At 52.5% G+C, this 22,631-nt stretch overlaps 1 protein-coding gene across 1 annotated transcript in view; it reads left to right on the top strand.

The window, feature by feature from the left end:
* The window catches only part of LOC137436360 (volume-regulated anion channel subunit LRRC8C-like), a 124,790-nt gene that overhangs the window by 38,293 nt on the left and 63,866 nt on the right, over window positions 1-22,631 (top strand). Inside the window, exon 4 of the mRNA XM_068130107.2 lies at window positions 5,264-5,361. Within this exon, the coding sequence (XP_067986208.1) occupies window positions 5,264-5,361 (98 nt within the window). The remainder of the gene's footprint in view (window positions 1-5,263; window positions 5,362-22,631) is intronic.

Below are 22,631 nucleotides of genomic sequence, written 5' to 3'. Positions count from 1 at the left end.
ACACTTCCGATCCTCAAACACACGGCATCATCTCATCTAACTATTGCCCTGCTAACTTAGTGCTTCCCGTCTTCCCTTTAAACTAAGCACATACCACGTCATTATCATCCAAATTAATCTACCTGCGTCCCCACTACAGGTATCATTGTCACTACCTAACCTTAACGTTACCTAAGGTCATCTTCTCTAGATCCCTATCATTATCCTCACCCTCCCAGGCTAGTTTTCACTGCCAACCCCATCAAACTAGTGCTCCTTTGCCCCCGTTGTGAGAGATGGCAAAGTTGCCATCCCACCACATCGGGCATCTTCCACTACCAATTTGGCTCATCCAATTGCAACCAATCAAAAATTTTCCAATTACTGCCAATTATATTCACTTTTCTAAATTTTGGATCAAAAACACTATCATCATCACAGTCCGCTTTATCTGAGCCTCGGTGCGTCGTCACATCATTAAAACTCAGCTTCGCAAAGCCGAGCAATGACTTCGGGTGGTTTGGTCGCCTGCAGTTGGATCCGTCCGGCATTCACGACTCTGGGGAGGAGGCATGCTCGGGCCGAGGTTCCACGCATCATCGCGGCTCAGTACCTTGCGGTCCCGGGCCCGATGACTGAGGCTCGCCCGGTCGGAACCCCGTCCCCACCAGGGGGCACCGTTCCGCCTCCTCCTACTCGCCCTTAAACCGGACAAGTCGCCTCGCCCGACAAGGCCCGGACTCGACCGTGCGAGGCCCAGCATCCAACAAAGGGCGCCGCGCACCAAGCGCCCGCTATCCGTCGCCCTAACTGCTAACCCGGTCAACGTCGATGCTTCACTTGCAGGCTCACACCACGCGACCCGTTTCACACTCACAAAGCCCGGCGTTCCAACGCTTCCAGTGCATCCCACACACTCCGTCCATTCCATCACCGCACTCCCCGTTACACACCACACCTCTCGCGCACACTCGCCGTTCACACACCTCCTTAACACACCTCGCGCACCGTCTTGCGCACTCTCCCTCGGTACGTACTCCATACCACTCACCATTGGCGTGCACTCTTGCATCTACCCACTAACGCGCTCAGATGGGCTCTCCCACACCCGCGCCACAACCAACTCAGGTGTGCTTCCTCGCACACGTTCCACCACCACCTTACTCTCCGTGTCACACTCACCCTCGCACGTACACTCCGTCGTGCATTCTCGCTCGCACTCGGTTTCACTCCCACACTTTATAACACACCCACTCGCCGACGCACACTTTTTCCTCACACGCGCGCCATTTCCACTCACACGGGACCCTTCACCAACGCCCGGGTGCCATATCGATGCCAATCGTGCGACAATCCTGTTGTTGCCAAACATCCTTCCACTAAATCGCCCCGCACAATACACAGCACGACTCACCTGGGGGATCCTTTTCTCCACGCGCACCTGCAAACTTCCATTTGGGTTAAGCACAGCATCGTGATGTGAGCAGGGACTTTGAGCATAATCCATTTCTCCCTGCAATTCCCGGGCTACCTCCGTCGTCTCTTCAATTTTAATTCCCAGCACTTTTTCTTTATTCACCACGACGACCGTTGGCTTTATTAAAATTCCCTCTTCTACCTCAGCGGTCGCTGGTTGCCCCATACCCTGGGTCGCGATCTCTATACCCGTCATTTTACCCGCGCTTTCCTCCGCTTCGCCCAACCAGTGCTCCTCGACCCGCTTTACCTCGTCATGCACCCTTGGGACCCTTTCGCTCAACCTGCGGTCTCTGTCCCCTTCCACCCTCTTTGCCTCATACCTGGCCTTGTCCCTCGCCAGTCCCTCATTTACTTCTTTGGCCTGGTCATTTATTCCCTCCAATTTTCCCCTATCACACCTTGTTTCGTCTATCATGGCGTCCATTTTTGCATTCATCTGGATTAGCAATAGTTTAATGCTCACCCAGTCTTGCACAGGGGGCCCGGCTATCCCCGTCACGTACAGGAAGCCGCCATTTTGTGCACTCACAACCACGTGCGCGAGGGCGCCATTTTGTGCGCCTGAAACCTCCTCAACCACCTCCTCATTATTCTCCTCCATTTCTTCCCTCTGGTCTTGGGTTACCCCGAACCCCTCTTCTATTTCCCCCACCGGCATCCCGCCGCCTTGACTATCCATGGCACGATTTTCAAATTTAAGATGTTAAATAAAACAAATTTTGGGCCACCTGTAATTTTGAGTGCGCTATTCGCGCTCCAGGTCCGAATCTCACTCCCAGGCACCAATTGTTGCGGACCGCGGATAAGATGTTAATTTGCCGAGCGGATGGCGCCGCGGCCCGAACCGTTTTTACAATGACTAGACCCGATCCCTTAAACGTGGGCCAAATCGAGCCACAGATATTCAATGAGGAAAAGACAAAGATGACGCGGATGTGAAGAAGAAGAAGACAAAAAGGGTTTGAAATACGAATATGATTTATTTCTATTTACAGGACCAAAGAAACCAAGGAAGAAGGAAAGATAATAAAATAATGACAGAAGGAATCAAGGAGACACAGTGAAATGCTAGCTTATCTACACAGGCTTAACTTATACCCTGGACAGAACAAACAAAAGACAGACTCACACGAATGGGGAATGGAGGCAGGAGTGAATGGCTGGACCGGGAGGAAGGTTCAGCTCGGACCAGAGGACGGCCAGGCCGGGAGGGAGCAGCCGCCGCCCTTTCTCAACAGCAACCTGCCGTCAACGCTCAAGCTGCGGCGGTCAAAGCTGCGATGGTTCAAAGCTGCTGTGGTTCAAGCTGCTGTGGTTCAAGCTCCTGTGGTTCAAACTGCTGCCGTGGGGACGTCGTGTGCTTTCTCAGGACTCCTTTTCTAATCAGTCTGGACTCTTCTGCCGTCTCTGGCGCAACTCTCTGGGGGACTCAGAAACTCATCTCTCCCGCGCACTTCTCTCTTGGCCTCCTTCTCATCACTCCTGCGCACTTCTCTCAGAGGCTTCCTTCTCATCATTCCTGCACACTTCTCTCAGAGGCTTCCTTCTCATCACTCCTTCGCACTTCTCTCAGAGGCTTCCTTCTCATCACTCCTACCAAAGGCTTCCGCGTACGCTTTTTATAACGCCGCGGGCGATCAAGCCGCCGGCCGCTAGAACACGCCCATCGGTGAGCTCGCCTCAGCCCTGATTGGTCGGCACGGGCCCTCTGGCTCCACCCTTGATGACGATGGGCGGCACGCCCAGGATTCGGCAGCTCCTCCCCCTTCTTCTCCGAGCCTACCTCGTGGCTAATGGAGTCGAGGTGAAGACAGCAACCCACAGCTGCAGCAAATGCGGTTGGCAGGAAAGGCTTTGGGAATGGGAATGAAAGGGGATCTATTTATTTGAATTCGGTGCAATGGAGTGTCAATTAATGGAAGACAAATCCTTAGCCTAATACACAGAATAAGGAAATAACTGTCAACAAGGAGGAAATCTATGATTGGCTAACGTGATTGTTTATGAAATAACTACGGAACGACCTTTCACCTTTATACAACAACAAATGGAGGACGGAGGGTGATATTTTACCACAACCTTTTACAACAACATTTTACCACAAAAAAACACCATTCTCATATCCACAACAATATATATATACAGTGCATATTAAAAAAAAGGTAATCAGAATTCAAGGGGTTAATATGCAAAGGTTATTTAGTTTGACAATTTACATGTGGTTTACCAATTATGAGGAGATCCTCAGCTTTCCATTGATGCCTTTCATGCATCATTGCTGTCACACATGACCGAGTACATGTTCATTGAAAATGACAAGTTCAAATCGCATTTTTACAAGTTTGGCTAATCGGTGCAAGACAGTTTTAAATGGACGCATTACTTGTCGACTGCTCTGCAGTTGATTCTGCCTGCACCATTTGTTCATGTAGAAAATAATGCATGGGAAACTAGAGGTCACTACAAGCCCACCTCCTTCATCCGCATTTTATTTCGCCACCCATGCACTCTACCATTCATGTATATCTTTGTCTCTTTATTCCTTTCCCCTTGATAGTGTCAGATATCAGTGTTGTGATCTTATACGGCTCGCTTTCCTCTGTCATATAAATCCCCCACTTGCCTAGATGTATGTATATAAAAGTTAAAGAGCTTCTTCAAAACATGACAAGTGTTGGCCAGACTTTCAAAAATCTTCTCTACCAGAAAAACATACAGTCCTTGGTAGTTTGCTGAATAAGTTCAATTTAAATTCAAAGGTAAAATATTCCTACAGGTCGCACAAGATCTGCCTGCAACCCTCTTATGGTTAAACTGCCAAAATCAAGACTCTATTCACCTTCACTGTTTCATTACTCTTTTCTCCCGCCTCTGGAACAAACTCCCTCACTCTATTCAATCCCACTCCTCCCTCCAGATCTTTGAAACACCTGTTCACCACCATCTCTTATCTTCCTCCATCCAAAATCTTGATCTTTTCTACCCCCGTTAATTCACCCCAGATCCACTTTTTTTAAATTCCGACTTCTTTCCTGGAAGTCCAAGCAGTGTCCTTGTGTTTTATACCTCTCCCACCCCCCCTCCTTCCCGTGCCTCCTCCCCCCAAGCCCTCTCCCTCCCACAGATCTCCCGATGTCCATGTTGTACTTGTATGCTTCCCTCTCTCTCCCCATCTTGTCTCCCACTCCCTTTATCTTGTTTTATGTGTCAGTTTGTCTTTTTGTGATTAATGTTAGCTCTTACACGAGCCTCGATCTTGTATACAAAACAAACAAACAAAAAAAACACATGTTCACAGCTTTTCTAATCGCACTCTTTGTGGTCACATGCCATTTCAGACTTTTCCTTGAGTAACACTTATCGGGAGTGTTTATTTTCGAGCAGCTACACATATATTGAGACAAGTTTGGGCTAATGTGTATTTTGCTGTTGCCAAGGTAACATTCACACCTGTATGTCCAGCAACATTGTTTGCAAGACTAGACAATAACCTCTCACCAAAACAACACACACTGTGATAAAATAATAATCAACATCTTCACATTTCTGCAACTACTAATAATACAAAATAAATGTAGTAAATTTATAATTTCAATAAGTTTCTTCAATTTTCGTGGAATTTGCTCTTTAGTGGCATTTCCATTTCACACGAAGTTAACTTCCATACAATGTTTGATGTTTTAAGAATTTATATTGTTTGTCAATAACCTCCAGAGATGAACTTTAAGATGCAAGTTAAAATTAAACATACCTGGTAATTACTTGGAATTGTAATTACTTCAAAATGTAATTACTTGTGATTTAGGGAGTGGGATGCAAAGGGGGAGAAGCTGAAAAGAGGAAAAGCAAGGATGAGCCCAATGAAGATGAATCTTCAAAGGTCTTAACAACACCCAATGACAGGTATTGAATTACTGTACTTGATTACAATTACAAGTCGTGTCCAACATGTGTTGTTAACTTCAATCTATCTCAGTTGGTTTGCTTAACGTTGTGGTGCTGCGCACACACGACTCGATTGCCAAAGAGGTAGGCCACAATGCGTTGGTACAACATCAAGTCTTTATTCAAAGCTCGCACTTCAGCACTGGGCGGGCTCGAGCTTAGAGCCCGCATATATGTCCCGAGGCCACGCCTTGCCCCCGGGCGTGGCCGATCGGCCGATAGACGGGGCATGCATTACAGTTCCCCGCCTGGACGTTCGCGCCACCTGCTGGTGCGCTGAATTATTGTCCCTTGTGTCCGCCACACGCGCCCCCCCCAGAATTCCCACGCACCTGAAGGGTGAGTTTGCGGGGAAGCCGGATGACCCGGCCGAAACGCCCCCTGGCGATGCGTGCAGGGCTGGGGGGTAGCGGGACGGCGGGGCTGGGGGGTGCCGGGGGTCTGACCGCCGGGGGGCGGCCTCGACGCGGAGGCAGAGCTGCTTGCGGGGGGTGGTCCAGATCGAGGTGGGCCGGCTTGAGGCGGTCCACGGAGACACAATCCGGGGCACCGCCGATGTCGATGGTGAAATATTTGTCCCCGGTCTCCAGCACGCGGAAGGGCCCGTCGTACGGGGGCCGTAGCGGTGCCTGGTGGGCGTCGTGCCGGACGAAGACGTACTCCGCCGTGCGAAGCTCCGGGGCGACGTGGGAAGACAGGCAACCGTGGTGTGCCGTCGGCACTGGGGCGAACCTCCGGGCGGTCTCCTGCAGGGTGGAGCGCTGTTGCGCCGTGGACCAAGGAGCCGCGGAGTCGGGGATAAATTCGCCCGGTACCCGCAGTGGTTGCCCGAAGATCAGCTCCGCCGAGGACGTGCGCAGGTCGTCCTTAGGCGCCGTCCTGAGGCCCAGCAGGACCCAGGGGAGCCTGTCGGCCCAGCTGCCGTCGCGGAGGCTGGCCCAGAGTGCGGCCTTCATTGAGCGATGAAAGCGCTCGCACAGGCCATTGGCCTGGGGGTGGTAGGCCGTGGTGCGGTGTAGTTTGACACCGAGCCCTTGTGCCACTGTGCCCCAGAGCTCCGATGTGAACTGGGGGCCGCGGTCGGATGAGATGTCCGAGGGGGCACCGAACCGGGCAACCCAAGTGGCGATGAAGGCGTGTGCCACATCAGCCGCAGACGTCGCCGCCAATGGCACGGCCTCCGGCCACCGTGTGCTGCGGTCCACCATGGTGAGGAGGTGTGTGAACCCTCGCGAGGGGGGCAGAGGTCCCACCAAGTCGACGTGAACGTGGTCGAACCGACGCTTGGGCACTGTAAACGGGGCCAACGGGGCCTGGGTGTGGCGGTGGACCTTTGCGCGCTGGCACGCGAGGCACGTCCTGGCCCAGTCGCGGACGTCCTTCCTGAGGCCATGCCAGACGAACTTCGCCGCGATGAGCTTCTGGGAGGCCTTCGTGCCCGGGTGGGATAGGCCGTGGATGGCGTCGAAAACTGGGCGCCACCAGCCAGCGGGCACGATGGGGCAAGGCCGGCCGAGGGAGACGTCGCATAGGAGGGCCGCGCCCGCGGCGTCGAACGGCACCTCGGTGACGCGGAGGCCCGTGACGGCGGTGCGCAAGGCCTGGACGCCAGGGTCGGCGGACTGGTCCTCCGCCATCCAGGTATAGTCGACCCCGAGGTGGACCGCGTGCACGACGGACCGGGAAAGGCAATCCGCCACCGGGTTGTCTTTACCCGCCACGTGACGGATGTCCTTCGCGTACTCAGACACGGCAGAGAGGTGACGCTGCTGCCGTGCCGAACATGGCTCGGTGACTTTGGCCATCGGGAACACAAGGGGCTTGTGGTCGACGAAAGCCGTGAACGGGCGGCCCTCGAGCAGATGGCGGAAGTGTCGGACCGCCAGGTGGAGCCCTAGCAGCTCGCGGTCGAAGGTGCTATAGCGGCGTTCGTGCGGGCGAAGCTGCCGGCTAAAAAACGCCAGCGGCTGCCAAGCACCACGCACCCACTGCTCGTGCACCGCGCCCACTGTGTAGTCCGACGCGTCAGTGGTGAGGGCGATCGGTGCATCGGGCGCCGGGTGCGCCAGCATGGTGGCGTTGGCCAGGGCCAGCTTTGCGCCCGCAAATGCCGCGGCCTTCGGCTCCGACCAGGCGACGTCACATTTGCCCGGCTTGCCCCGGAGGGCCTCGTGCAGGGGGCGGAGGAGCTGGGCGACGTGGGGCACGAAGCGGTGGTAAAAATTTACCATGCCCAGGAATTCCTGGAGCCCCTTGATCGTGCGGGGCAAGAGAAATCCCTGACCGCCTCCACCTTGGCCGGTAAGGGACGGCCCCGTGCCTGGTGATGCGGTGCCCCAAGAAGTCGATGATGGTGACGCCGAAACGGCACTTTGCAGGGTTGATGATTAGGCCATGCTGGCCCAGGCGTTCGAAAAGCGTGCGGAGGTGGAGCAGGTGCTCCTCCCGGGACGCGCTCGCGACTAGGATGTCGTCCAGGTAGACGAAGAGGAAAGGTAAGTCACGCAAGACGCTGTCCATAAGCCATTGGAACGCCTGGGCCGCATTCTTCAACCCGAAAGGCAGTCTCAGGAACTCGAAGAGGCCGAACGGGGTGATGACGGCCGTCTTCGGGACATCGTCTGGTTGGACGGGGACCTGGTGGTAGCCCCGGATGAGGTCCACCTTGGAAAACACGGTCGTGTTTGCCAACCGGGTGGAAAAGTCCAGGATATGCGGGACCGGGTAGCGGTCGGGGGTGGTGGTATCATTGAGCCTGCGGTAGTCCCTGCACGGCCGCCATCTGCCGCCGGGCTTCGGCACAATGTGCAGAGGAGAAGCCCAAGCGCTGTTGGAGCGCCGTACGATCCCCAGCCACTCCAGCGTGGCAAACTCAGCTTTCGCCACGGCGAGCTTTGTGGGTTCGAGTCGGCGTGCCCGGGCATAGACCGGCGGCCCGACCGTGGGTATATGGTGCTCCACCCCATGTTTAACGGCCTCCGCTGAGAAGGTGGGCCGCGTGAGGGCTGGGAAACTGGCTAGGAGGCGGGTAAAGTCGTCCGCTGCCGGAAGCGTGCAAGCTAAACTCGCCGGGACGGAACCTTCCAGCAAGCCGCTTGGCAAGCCGCTCGGTGAGCCGCTCAGTGAGCCGCTCAACGAGCCACTCAGCGAACAAGCGAGCGAGCTAAAGGTTTCGGCCTGGACGAGCCGTCTGCGCTTCACGTCGACCAACAGCCCATTTGCACATAGGAAGTCCGCACTGAGCAGTGCCATTGACACGCTGGCGGTGATGAACAACCATTGAAAGCGCTGCCCTCCGAACCGCAGTGAGAGGCAACGCTTCCTGAATGTGCGGATGGGTGTACCGTTGGCGGCAAGCAAAGCGCGGCCCCGGCCCACGGTTTGCTTGTCGGACGCGGAGGCGGGGAGGACGCTTACCTGCGCTGCTCAGTAAGCGGGGAGGATGCTTACCCTTACCTGCGCTGCTCCTGTGTCACAAAGGAAACGGTGCCCGGACAAGGTGTCCATGATGAAAAGGAGGCTGCCGGAATGGCCGACGCTCATGGCCGCAAGTGAGCGCCGGTCGTTTCCCGACCCGTCAAAAGAGCATGGCGGGCGACACGTTTTAGCCTGGCGCCGAACCTGGCATGGTAGTAGCACCAGGTTTGCCGCGGTAACGGCCGCGGCGGCCGTGCCGGCGGCGGTGGTGGTGGTGGCGGCGGCGGTAGTGGACGGGGCATAGCAGCGGCCACGAGGGAAGTCGGGAGCGCTGGAGCCTCCGCGCCGGGATCCACTACGGCAGCACCGTACACCGACCGCGTGTCGCAGGCCGCAAAATACTTGTCGGCCTCTCCAGCCAGGGCGCGGGGTTCCTTTATTTTGGAACCGGCCAGCGCGAGGCGTACCTGTGCAGGTAGCTGTCGTAGGAAAAGCGCCCGGAATAAGAAATCCGGGGGCTGGTCTCCAAGCAGGGACAGCATGGAATCCATCCGGACGGATGGTCGTGTGTCGCCGAGGGCGGGAAGGTCCAGGAGGCAGTCGGCCCGTTCGATCTGCGTGAGCCCGAACGTGGCGATGAGGAGACGTTTGAGCGCCTCGTACTTGTTGTCGCCTGGCGGGCGCCGAAGGATGGACACGACTCGGGCGGCAGTGCCGGGCCCGAGGGCGGCGACCACGTGGTAGTACCGTGTCTCGTCCGCCGTTATGCCTTGGAGTTGGAATTGAGCTTCGGCTTGCAAAAACCAAACGTCGGCTTGCGCTTCCCAAAACTCTGGGAGTTCGACTGCGACGGCATTGGTAGCCATGGCATGTTCGGTGGTCAGCAATGGCTGAACCAATCGGGGTCACCAGTGTGGTGCTGCGCACACACGACTCGATTGCCAGAGAGGTAGGCCACAACGCGTTGGTACAACAAAGAGTCTTTATTCAAAGCTCGCACTTCAGCACTGGGCGGGCTCGAGCTTAGAGCCCGCATATATGTCCCGAGGCCACACCTTTCCCCCGGGTGTGGCCGATCGGCCGATAGACGGGGCATGCATTACAGTTCCCCGCCTGGACGTTCGCGCCACCTGCTGGTGCGCTGAATTATTGTCCCTCGTGTCCGCCACACGCGCCCCCCCAGAATTCCCACGCACCTGAAGGGTGAGTTTGCGGGGAAGCCGGATGACCCGGCCGAAACGCCCCCTGGCGATGCGTGCAGGGCTGGGGGGTAGCGGGACGGCGGGGCTGGGGGGTGCCGGGGGTCTGACCGCCGGGGGGCGGCCTCGACGCGGAGGCAGAGCTGCTTGCGGGGGGTGGTCCAGATCGAGGTGGGCCGGCTTGAGGCGGTCCACGGAGACACGATCCGGGGCACCGCCGATGTCGATGGTGAAATATTTGTCCCCGGTCTCCAGCACGCGGAAGGGCCCGTCGTACGGGGGCCGTAGCGGTGCCTGGTGGGCGTCGTGCTGGACGAAGACGTACTCCGCCGTGCGAAGCTCCGGGGCGACGTGGGAAGACGGGCAACCGTGGTGTGCCGTCGGCACTGGGGCGAACCTCCGGGCGGTCTCCTGCAGGGTGGAGCGGTGTTGCGCCGTGGACCAAGGAGCCGCGGAGTCGGGGATAAATTCGCCCGGTACCCGCAGTGGTTGCCCGAAGATCAGCTCCGCCGAGGACGTGCGCAGGTCGTCCTTAGGCGCCGTCCTGAGGCCCAGCAGGACCCAGGGGAGCCTATCGGCCCAGCTGCCGTCGCGGAGGCTGGCCCAGAGCGCGGCCTTCATTGAGCGATGAAAGCGCTCGCACAGGCCATTGGCCTGGGGGTGGTAGGCCGTGGTGCGGTGTAGTTTGACACCGAGCCCTTGCGCCACTGCGCCCCAGAGCTCCGATGTGAACTGGGGGCCGCGGTCGGACGAGATGTCCGAGGGGGCACCGAACCGGGCAACCCAAGTGGCGATGAAGGCGTGTGCCACATCAGCCGCAGACGTCGCCGCCAATGGCACGGCCTCCGGCCACCGTGTGCTGCGGTCCACCATGGTGAGGAGGTGTGTGAACCCTCGCGAGGGGGGCAGAGGTCCCACCAAGTCGACGTGAACGTGGTCGAACCGACGCTCGGGCACTGTAAACGGGGCCAACGGGGCCTGGGTGTGGCGGTGGACCTTTGCACGCTGGCACGTGAGGCACGTCCTGGCCCAGTCGCGGACGTCCTTCCTGAGGCCATGCCAGATGAACTTCGCCGCGACGAGCTTCTGGGAGGCCTTTGTGCCCGGGTGGGACAGGCCGTGGATGGCGTCGAAAACTGGGCGCCACCAGCCAGCGGGCACGATGGGGCGAGGCCGGCCGAGGGAGACGTCGCATAGGAGGGCCGCGCCCGCGGCGTCGAACGGCACCTCGGTGACGCGGAGGCCCGTGACGGCGGTGCGCAAGGCCTGGACGCCAGGGTCGGCGGACTGGTCCTCCGCCATCCAGGTATAGTCGACCCCGAGGTGGACGGCATGCACGACGGACCGGGAAAGGCAATCCGCCACCGGGTTGTCTTTACCCGCCACGTGACGGATGTCCTTCGTGTACTCAGACATGGCAGAGAGGTGACGCTGCTGCCGTGCCGAACATGGCTCGGTGACTTTGGCCATCGGGAACACAAGGGGCTTGTGGTCGACGAAAGCCGTGAACGGGCGGCCCTCGAGCAGATGGCGGAAGTGTCGGACCCCCAGGTGGAGCCCTAGCAGCTCGCGGTCGAAGGTGCTATAGCGGCGTTCGTGCGGGCGAAGCTGCCGGCTAAAAAACGCCAGCGGCTGCCAAGCACCACGCACCCACTGCTCGTGCACCGCGCCCACTGTGTAGTCCGACGCGTCAGTGGTGAGGGCGATCGGTGCATCGGGCGCCGGGTGCGCCAGCATGGTGGCGTTGGCCAGGGCCAGCTTTGCGCCCGCAAACGCCGCGGCCATCGGCTCCGACCAGGCGGCGTCACCTTTGTCCGGCTTGCCCCGGAGGGCCTTGTGCAGGGGGCGGAGGAGCTGGGCGACGTGGGGCACGAAGCGGTGGTAAAAATTTACCATGCCCAGGAATTCCTGGAGCCCCTTGATCGTGCGGGGGCGAGGGAAATCCCTGACCGCCTCCACCTTGGCCGGTAAGGGATGGCCCTGTGCCTGGTGATGCGGTGCCCCAAGAAGTCGATGATGGTGACGCCGAAACGGCACTTTGCAGGGTTGATGATTAGGCCATGCTGGCCCAGGCGTTCGAAAAGCGTGCGGAGGTGGAGCAGGTGCTCCTCCCGGGACGCGCTCGCGACTAGGATGTCGTCCAGGTAGACGAAGAGGAAAGGTAAGTCACGCAAGACGCTGTCCATAAGCCATTGGAACGCCTGGGCCGCATTCTTCAACCCGAAAGGCAGTCTCAGGAACTCGAAGAGGCCGAAAGGGGTGATGACGGCCGTCTTCGGGACATCGTCTGGTTGGACGGGGACCTGGTAGTAGCCCCGGATGAGGTCCACCTTGGAAAACACGGTCGTGTTTGCCAACCGGGCGGAAAAGTCCAGGATATGCGGGACCGGGTAGCGGTCGGGGGTGGTGGTATCATTGAGCCTGCGGTAGTCCCTGCACGGCCGCCATCTGCCGCCGGGCTTCGGCACAATGTGCAGAGGAGAAGCCCAAGCGCTGTTGGAGCGCCGTACGATCTCCAGCCACTCCAGCGTGGCAAACTCCGCTTTCGCCACGGCGAGCTTCGTGGGTTCGAGTTGGCGTGCCCGGGCATAGACCGGCGGCCCGACCGTGGGTATATGGTGCTCCACCCCGTGTTTAACGGCCTCCGCTGAGAAGGTGGGCCGCGTGAGGGCTGGGAAACTGGCTAGGAGGCGGGTAAAGTCGTCCGCTGCCGGAAGCGTGCAAACTAAACTCGCCGGGACGGAACCTTCCAGCAAGCCGCTTGGCAAGCCGCTCGGTGAGCCGCTCAGTGAGCCGCTCAATGAGCCACTCAGCGAACAAGCGAGCGAGCTAAAGGTTTCGGCCTGGACGAGCCGTCTGCGCTTCACGTCGACCAACAGCCCATTTGCACATAGGAAGTCCGCACTGAGCAGTGCCATTGACACGCTGGTGGTGACGAATGACCATTGAAAGCGCTGCCCTCCGAACCGCAGTGAGAGGCAACGCTTCCCGAATGTGCGGATGGGTGTACCGTTGGCGGCAAGCAAAGCGGGGCCCCGGCCCGCGGTTTGCTTGTCGGACGCGGAGGCGGGGAGGACGCTTACCTGCGCTCCTGTGTCGCAAAGGAAACGGTGCCCGGACAAGGTGTCCGTGATGAAAAGGAGGCTGCCGGAATGGCCGACGCTCATGGCCGCAAGTGAGCGCCGGTCGTTTCCCGACCCGTCAAAAGAGCACGGCGGGCGACACGTTTTAGCCTGGCGCCGAACCTGGCATGGTAGTAGCACCAGGTTTGCGGCGGTAACGGCCGCGGCGGCCGTGCCGGCGGCGGTGGTGGTGGTGGCGGCGGCGGTAGTGGACGGGGCGTAGCAGCGGCCACGAGGGAAGTCGGGAGCGCTGGAGCCTCCGCGCCGGGATCCACTACGGCAGCACCGTACACCGACCGCGTGTCGCAGGCCGCAAAATACTTGTCGGCCTCTCCAGCCAGGGCGCGGGGTTCCTTTATTTTGGAACCGGCCAGCGCGAGGCGTACCTGTGCAGGTAGCTGTCGTAGGAAAAGCGCCCGGAATAAGAAATCCGGGGGCTGGTCTCCAAGCAGGGACAGCATGGAATCCATCCGGACGGATGGTCGTGTGTCGCCGAGGGCGGGAAGGTCCAGGAGGCAGTCGGCCCGTTCGATCTCCGTGAGCCCGAACGTGGCGATGAGGAGACGTTTGAGCGCCTCGTACTTGTTGTCGCCTGGCGGGCGCCGAAGGATGGACACGACTCGGGCGGCAGTGTCGGGCCCGAGGGCGGCGACCACGTGGTAGTACCGTGTCTCGTCCGCCGTTATGCCTTGGAGTTGGAATTGAGCTTCGGCTTGCAAAAACCAAACGTCGGCTTGCGCTTCCCAAAACTCTGGGAGTTCGACTGCGACGGCATTGGTAGCCATGGCGTGTTCGGTGGTCAGCAATGGCTGAACCAATCGGGGTCACCAGTGTGGTGCTGCGCACACACGACTCGATTGCCAGAGAGGTAGGCCACAACGCGTTGGTACAACAAAGAGTCTTTATTCAAAGCTCACACTTCAGCACTGGGCGGGCTCGAGCTTAGAGCCCGCATATATGTCCCGAGGCCACGCCTTTCCCCCGGGCGTGGCCGATCGGCCGATAGGCGGGGCATGCATTACAGTTCCCCGCCTGGACGTTCGCGCCAACTGCTGGTGCGCTGAATTCTTGTCCCTTGTGTCCGCCACAATGTTCCCATTTGAAAGTGATGAATCATGTTCAGAACCCAGATTCAAATAGAATAGGTATTAGTTCATTGTGTATGTGATGTCTGGTTTTTAGTTTTTACCCACAGGAATGATAGTTGATACTAGGGTGAAGTTTAAAGCTTTATTACCGTGCGCTCGTGAATCCAAAAGCGGAGTTAAGCGATCGGGTGCGTACGTACGTGTTTGCATTTTTAAAATTCATTTTATCAGCAAGCGTTGGTCCGATTGACACGAAATTTTGTGCAATAGGAGTGCCTCCTCCTGTGGAATTTGTTAGTTATAATAATGACGTCATAGGTCACGTGGTACGGACGCCATCTTGAAAAAACTTTGCACCTCTATATCTCCAAAACCGCTCCATGGAAGAAAATTGAAAGGTGGCTCATTGTAAAGTACTCCCATGGGGAATAAGATATGTTAATGATGATGTCATCGGTGCCTTTATTATGATGTCACAATTTGACAAGTACAATACTTGATCCGATTAGTATGAAATTTTTATTTTCTCTGCAACTGTTGGTCTGATGGACATAAAATTTTCACCATATGTGTGCCACCTCCTGTACAAATTTTAAATGATAATTATGGCGTCATAGATCACGTGGTACAGGCACCATCTTGGAAGAACGAAAAACGCTGCACCTTTCTATCTCCGACACCGCTCCATGGAACAAATTGAAATGTGGCTCATTAGAACTCTGCACGGGGAATAAGTTTGGTTAACGATGTCGTCATTGGTGCCTTAATTATGACGTCATAATTTGAGAAGTACAACACTTAGTCCGATCAGTTTGAAATATCTTGAGTGTGATCTACCCAACAATTATATTGGAGAATGGAAATTTATGATGTCATTGGTCACATGGTCTGGCAGCTATATTGGATCAAAGAAAAAAACAACAAAAAAAACAGAAGAGTTGGCTCGCATCAAGTTGACTGCGTGGTGAAAGTATTCTATGAATACCATCTCATTTTCCAAATGTATTACAAACAAGGTGAAGGTGAGGAAGTGGAAGATGAATAATAATAATGTGAAGAATAGTCATCCATCCTACTGAGTGAGCCCAGGCTTCTCTACTTCAATCAGTTCCCCTTGGCTCTCACCCTTGCTCACCAGGTATAGCACATTACCGTATTCATTTGCTCTTACTGCCGCAGTGCTTGCACCTTCAAACCGGTTACAACAGGTCTGTGCCAGCATGCGCTCACGACTGCAATGTTTTAGGTGGCTCACTAGCCAGCACAGGTCTGTGCCAGCATGCTCTAACATATGCACTACTCGTACGAGCTCACTTGCTAGCATGGGTCCTTTACAGTGTGAGTTTAGTCCCGCAGTGCTTATGTTGTGCCTCGGTTGCTGCGCCGGCTCTCAGTGCACACATCCATATATTGGGGTCTCTGTTGTCTCTGCAAACCTCTAGCAGGCTTGATGATCTTCATTGGTTTCCAATAGACCCAAGGTTTTGCATGGTCAGCTCTCAAGTAGCAACTCGGGTTTCTTACTGGTCTGCCAATAACTGAGCAGCTGCCTGCTACCCAAAATTGATCCACATATTTGTATGAATTCAGTCAATGACTGGGTTACTGTTCACAGTAAGCACTGCTACTGATCCATCATGTTCACCAACAGTGTGCGGAAACTTTATAATAAAATGTTTGGAGTCATTCACCGCAAAATATCACAAAGTGCTGATGTTTCATGCCTTACCTGTACTCCTTTGCTCCGACGAAGGGTGAAGGCCAAAACATCAACAATTTGTGATCTTATATGGCAGATAACTTTCACTGTCGGATTCTCACATATCTATTCTCACGTGCCACCAATTCAAACGGCAAGTTCTTTGCTGAAATTAGCAACGACGTTTAAAAAAAAATCACAGCCAGTGAGGTCTGCAGGCCCACGAGCCTCTTTTGAATATGATAGTTCTCTTAGCACATGCTTGTCATCGTGCTTGATTATTTTCCCATGGACCATTTTGCTGCATCTCTGCCCTGGGAACCGTTTTTGGTGACAAATGCACAATATTTATATGGAGCCCTTCCAATATCAGTTAAGCTTGGCTGCTTGGGCCTGGTTCACTGATCAGAGATTCGTTAAGCAGGCCCTGCCAAGATCAGTTAAGGCTTACCATATTGCAGAATTAAACAGCTAAGCTCGATTTCCATTGGCAAAGAAGCACGCACTTTGTGCCGATCATGGTCATGCTTTCTGCTATTGCCTAGCATGTTGCTTCTGTCGCAAAACTGAAGCTTATTTTGTTTATGGATGTCCAACCAGCAGTCTGGCATAGTCCGAAGTTGAGTACTACGTATATTTAAAAGACTAGTTAGTACACCTGCAGACTCCGGGAGGGGCAGGAAGGGTCATTCCTCTTTGGGGTATATAGATTATAGTCGATCTATGGCCGGGTCTCAAGAACATTGGGTGTGTGTTCATTTACCAAGTTTTTTGTGAAGAGATTGCCAAGTGGTTTAAGCATTTGAGCAAGCACTCCATTCAAAACCGTTAAGGAACGGCTGGCTTGGCAAGCGCTAGCTAGCTGCTTGGTAAAGGAGCACAACCCGAGCTTCTCCCTTTCAGTTTCGTATCAAACAGCAGGAGCGAGTTTCAAATGTTCGCTACGAAAAATGCCACGGTAGCGGCAGAAAGGGCCATGTTATTAACCCAACATTTGTGGGGTATATAGCGTACAGTGGATCTTTGCTCAGTTCTGTAAGTAAACCTTACTTCACGGATGTCGGGATTCCTCCAAATTTATTCAGTGTTATAAAGAGCATTAGCGACTGTTTAAAAAGCTAAGCATACGTGTTTGTGGTTTATAATATGTTTACTTCCTGTAGAAGCCGTTGTTCCCACAGAAACACCATTATAACAATAAGCTATTTATACACGTTATCACTGCAGGAAAAACGCATTGGGGAAGTGGGACATTATTAGTCTTAATATTGTTTTGTAATAACATTAACAATATGCGATTATTATCATTAATTTTGTTATTAAAAGCAACAACAACAACAACAACATGCATTTTAAGGCCATTTTCCCTGCTAGAGTGGGGGTTAAAAGCGTCTTTGGAAAAACGCCACAATAAATCATCTTTGGAAAAACACCACGATAAAGCTAATTTAACATTGATATACACCTCAACGTGCAACCCCATTGATGGCAATGGCGGGCAAACTCGCTCGGGGGGAGAAAACCCCCTTGGGGAGGGGGGGAAATGAATGCACTACAACCTTCATTGTGTAACCCTTCGTCATCCTCTATCGTCCATTGTCATCAAGTTTGGTTGAGATTGGATAAGTAACGACAGAATGTATTGGCGTCAAAAATTCATCAGACAGACACAAATGGCGTGTTTTAGTATGATGATGATAAAACACAAGCAATACACGAATCCACAGAAATGGCACTCTACACAGCAAAGTAAATGGTGACTCATGGCTCTTCTATCTGCTCCTCTGTCATATTCTCTTTACTTTTTATATAGACTGCTCACAACCATTTCTGAAAGCCTCTTCCTCTAGAAAACCACTCACAAATATGACATGGCTCAATATATGCTGTATCTACAAGGAAACCGCTCATTACTATGATGTCGTTTTATAACTGAAAGCAGCTAGAACTTCACTGAGCACTCAGGATCTTTCCACAAGTTGTAAAATCCAACGGAAATATTTACTCGAATCACCATTTTGCTCGACTCAACTTTTATAATTCTAGCATCAACAAACATTGCAGAGTAGTATATATAATAAACAACTTGTTCCATATCAAATCATAAGTTTACAAGTATTAACCATGCATTGAACACAATAGACTGTTCAACACCAACTCATAAGGAATATTTAAATACTCCATCCCACTCACATCAAGAAAAATTTCAATTTTTGCAACTTACACAAATTCTTCACCAAAATCATTAGGAAACATTAGGGAGAACAATGAGCAATTCAAATTTCAACATTTTCAAGTTGAAAATTATGGTTAAACAAGAGCGAGACTTGCTTTGCAATACATGTCCCCTACCGATGTGACATTTTATAAGTCCAAAATAACTCTGAAAAATAACTGTGAAAAATTACCGAAATACCCTGAAACTCGAATGTGTTCTGTAACTTATCATAATAAAGCCATGTACGAAGTTTCAGTTGAATGTGTTAAAAGGTAAGAGTGGAAAGTCTGGAAAACCACAGGTGGGATGGACGGACAGACGAACAGACAGACGGAGAGCAAACCTATAGTTCCCTACCGGTTTCGTCATCCGCCCCAACATTTTCTGTTCCGCTGATCAGCATTAATTTTCTGCAGTAGTTTCCTTGAACAAACTGGAATTAGCTCCTCAGAACACACTATGTATAGGTGACACAATGTAGTGGTGGCATTTGTCTTTCTGCAGTCAGCGGAGCACTTTTTTGGGATATTTTGGCTCCATGGGATGCCAACCCTTGGCATTTGTTCATGTTATATACTCTAAATGCTGAGCATCAAGTGAGGATGCAGCATGTACCATTTTAAAAGTCTTTGGGATGACTCTACCAGGGTTCCAACCACCGAGTGAAACACGTTAGGCATAGCCAGCCATTTCGTGAAAGACCCGTCTAACCCCACACGAAGGTCGATATAATAGGAAAGGTTAAAGGTTAAAGAAGTAGATACATTAGGACAAGGGTAGACAACCGACGGCCCGAGGGCCGTATCCGGCCCGCAGAGAGATTGCGTCTGGTCCGCAGAAACGCATTCGGTTCGGACTTCAGACCCAAGGAACGCTCGGCTTTCACTTCCTAAATGTATTGCACTCGCAGCTCCACACACAAAAATGCAGGCACAAAGCTTGCACTGACAGACCAACACAAAAACCAAACCATACCATTCCATGTTTAAACTGCATACAGTCCTCACTTTTGGCAATTAACCGGAAATTAAAAATAACCTCTTCTAACCTCTAAAAATGACTACTCGGTTGTCATTCCGGCCTGTCCCTTATGACGATCAAACTAGTCTTTGATATCAGTTTATTATTCTTTTGTGTCATTTTCAGTCATTTTTCCGACCTTGGAAGGATGACAGGCACAGTCAACCAACCTGGTGTTATTTAACGGCATGACAGGGGCTCAAACTCTCGATCCTAAGGTCTTAAGCCAGCCACCTTAACCGTTAAGACAACACCAGGTTTGTAAAACTCAGTGGGAAATTTTTTTCATAAAAATACACAAGTATTACATAACTTGCGGTTCTGAAAATGCCAAAACAAGGGTAGAACTGATAGTGCAGTTGATTTTCATGTTACATAAACTTCAATCAGTGGAATTGATCACTTTCTCTCTGCATCTACAGGAGATTATTTTTACTGGTGATGTTCCATAAGGGGTCATCTACATATTACGTACTTAAATGGGCATGTTTTAAAGCAACTGCCCACTCCAACTTTCCTTGTACGATTTATAAATCTCCTCTTTATTCTTACTCATAGAAAACACTCCTACCCTCCATTTTGTCCTTGTACGTATGCCGTCCCTTCTCTTTTTTCAAATTCCTCTTTATAGTTTTGCTGTTCTCCTACCTTCTCTTGCATACACGTTGTAGATTTTCCCATAGAGTTCCACAATGCTTTTTATTCTCTTTTTGAATACATGATCGAGGCTCGTGGAAGAGCATGAGCAGAATGTAAGGGAACAAAATAGAAAAGGGAAACCACAAATGGCAGAGTAGAAGAGAGAGTGAGATCAAGGGGAGGGCGAGAAGGACATTTGGGGGTGAACAAGCTGTACACAAGCTGAATGAAACACTGCAAGAAGAGGAAGGAGAAAGTGGGGATGAAACAGAAAAGAAACAAACCAACCGGCAACGAATGACCGAACGAAAAGAAGTGAAGGAGAGGAGGAAAAAAATTCACAATAACCTGTAAAAAGGTAGTCCTTGGAAATGGGGTAATTCGGGGTAGAAGAGATCATGAGTATGTATATGGAAGGGCAATGACCTGAGGTAGTGGTGAACTGCTGTCTTAATCCTGGAGGGAAGAATGCAACTGAACAGACTGGGGAGGTAGGTTGGTTCCACATGCGAGAGAAAAGAGGACCAAATGAGTGGAGAAGGGCAGAGGTGAGCAAAAAGCACTTTCAAAAGCACTTTCAAGTTTCCTGGCACTTTTATATTTGTAATGTAGTTATGGCACTGACTCAGAATTATCTACTTCACAGCAGGTCCAAGTGTTCCCTTTGAGAAGATTGGTATTGCCAAAGCTGATTCCTTGGAAAATTAAGTGCACTTGGTAGTAATTATGGCACTGGAAGAGAAAGATAAATTAATGTTTTGTGAATGCAATGTTACTCTTTCATATGTTACTCCCTTTGTACCTCATTGTCACGTCATGAGTCAGCCAGGTAAATTTGAAAAAGGAGACTGGCGTTCAATTCCTTTAGAGTTTAGATGTATAGTGGAGCTGTATGAATTTAACGAATTTAACGAACCCACAGCTATTTATGTGTTTACATTCAGTTTATAAAAGAAATTTTATAATATCGCTAATTTGTGATCCCACGTTGTGATTTTCAATTACCATATGCAGTGCCTTCAGAAAGTATTCACACCCCTTGACGTTTTCACGTTTTGTTGTGTTACAGCCTGAATTTCAAATGGATTATATTGAGATTTTTTTGTCACTGATCTACACATAATACGCCACAATGTCAAAGTGGAAATTTTTAATTTTTAATTTTTACAAATTAACTAAACATGAAAAGGTTAAATATCTTGAGTCAATGGGTATTCAACCCCTTTGCTATGACACTCCAAATTGAGCTCAGCTGCATCCAATTTCCTTTGATCATCTTTGAGATGTCTTTATAACTTGAATGGAGTCCACCTGTGGCCAATTCAATTGATTGGACATGATTTAGAATGAAACACACCTTTCCATATAAGGTCCCACAGTTGACAGTGCATGTCAGCGCAGAAATTCTACCATGAAGTCCAAGGAATTGTCCGTAGAACTCAGATATAGAATTGTGAGGAGGCATAGATCTGGGGAAGGGTATAAAACAATTTCTAGAGTGATCAAAGTTCCCAAGAGCACAGTGAGCTCCATCATTAGGAAATGGAAAGAAAATGCAACTACACAGACCATTCCTCGAGCTGGCCATCCGACCAAACTGAACAACTGGGAAAGAAGAACCTTGGTCAGGGAGATGTACCACATATGACCACATATGGTTGTTGGCTTAGCAGTTAGGGTGCCGGATTGGGATCCTAGGATTCTGGGTTCCAATCCCGGGCGTTCGCTGAATTAACGCCAGGCAGGTTGACTCAGCCTGTCATCCTTCTGAGGTCGGCAAATTGAGTACCAGTTCACTGGTAATTCCCTGTGTGTCGTGACTAATAGGGTTGGTGGCAGGTAGAGCATCCGGCCATAAAACATTGCTTAAAAAAGAGGACCAAGGTGCCCGAAAAATATGACCATATATATGAATATGACCACAAAAATATTGTCGCGCGAATCCCTCGGTTAATACCGTGGGCTCGCGGATAGCCGAACGGGCTTTAATGGAGGCGACGATCAATGCGGATTCGACGATAAAAGCGCGGGAGGAAGAATGAAGAGGAAGAAGTGGCAAGCACTTACCTGACGCGATCCGACGGCAGCTCCGATCCTGCAGGGGATAAACCCAAAACGGAGACGGGGGTAAAATGTACAAAAATAAACGATTTATTATGAAACCCGATACAAGGAACGCGACGGTAAATAAATAATGTTCCTAGATCGGGATCCCGCACACAGACTTCATATACAGGACAAAGGGAGAACGAATAAAATAAATGTCCCGTCGTGTTGTGGATGCATCTGCGGGTGCGAGCTTATCTGTCTGGCAGTGTAGCGTCGTCAGGAATCGACGGCTCCCAGCGCACAAGCCCGCCGTGGCTTCAATGTCGGCGGGAAGCAGGCCTCGATGCGCACCTGTTCGCATGCCATCAGGCTTCACCGAGCGCCTCGCTCCACCTGCAAGCCTCGCTCGTAGCACCACGCACCAAGAGCACCGAGCACCAAGAGCACCGAGCACCAAGAAGAACCCAGGGAAGACGTCAACGACCACCAGGGAAGACGACGACCGAACACACCGAAGCACAAGCCAGAACCCAGGACGAAGAGCCTCGAACTCAGAGCTGCCTCAACGAATCAAGAGCGAAGAGTGATCTCCAAGTGCCCAGCGCAGAGAGAGCCAAAAAGCCCGCGAGCGAGACGTTTTGTCACTCGCCCTGTGACGTAAATTCTGGCGCGTTACCAATCAGACCCTCGATTCTTCGTGGTCTTTCCCGCCTTCCGACGTCACCGGCGCTCTTCCTCCAACTAGCGACCTGGTTCTAAATGGTCGTTTGGCGCCTT

Source organism: Myxine glutinosa, chromosome 1, assembly GCF_964187855.1.
Source record: "Myxine glutinosa chromosome 1, kmMyxGlut1.1, whole genome shotgun sequence".
Taxonomy (NCBI): domain Eukaryota; kingdom Metazoa; phylum Chordata; class Myxini; order Myxiniformes; family Myxinidae; genus Myxine; species Myxine glutinosa.
This window is presented reverse-complemented; position numbering and strand designations above follow the sequence as displayed.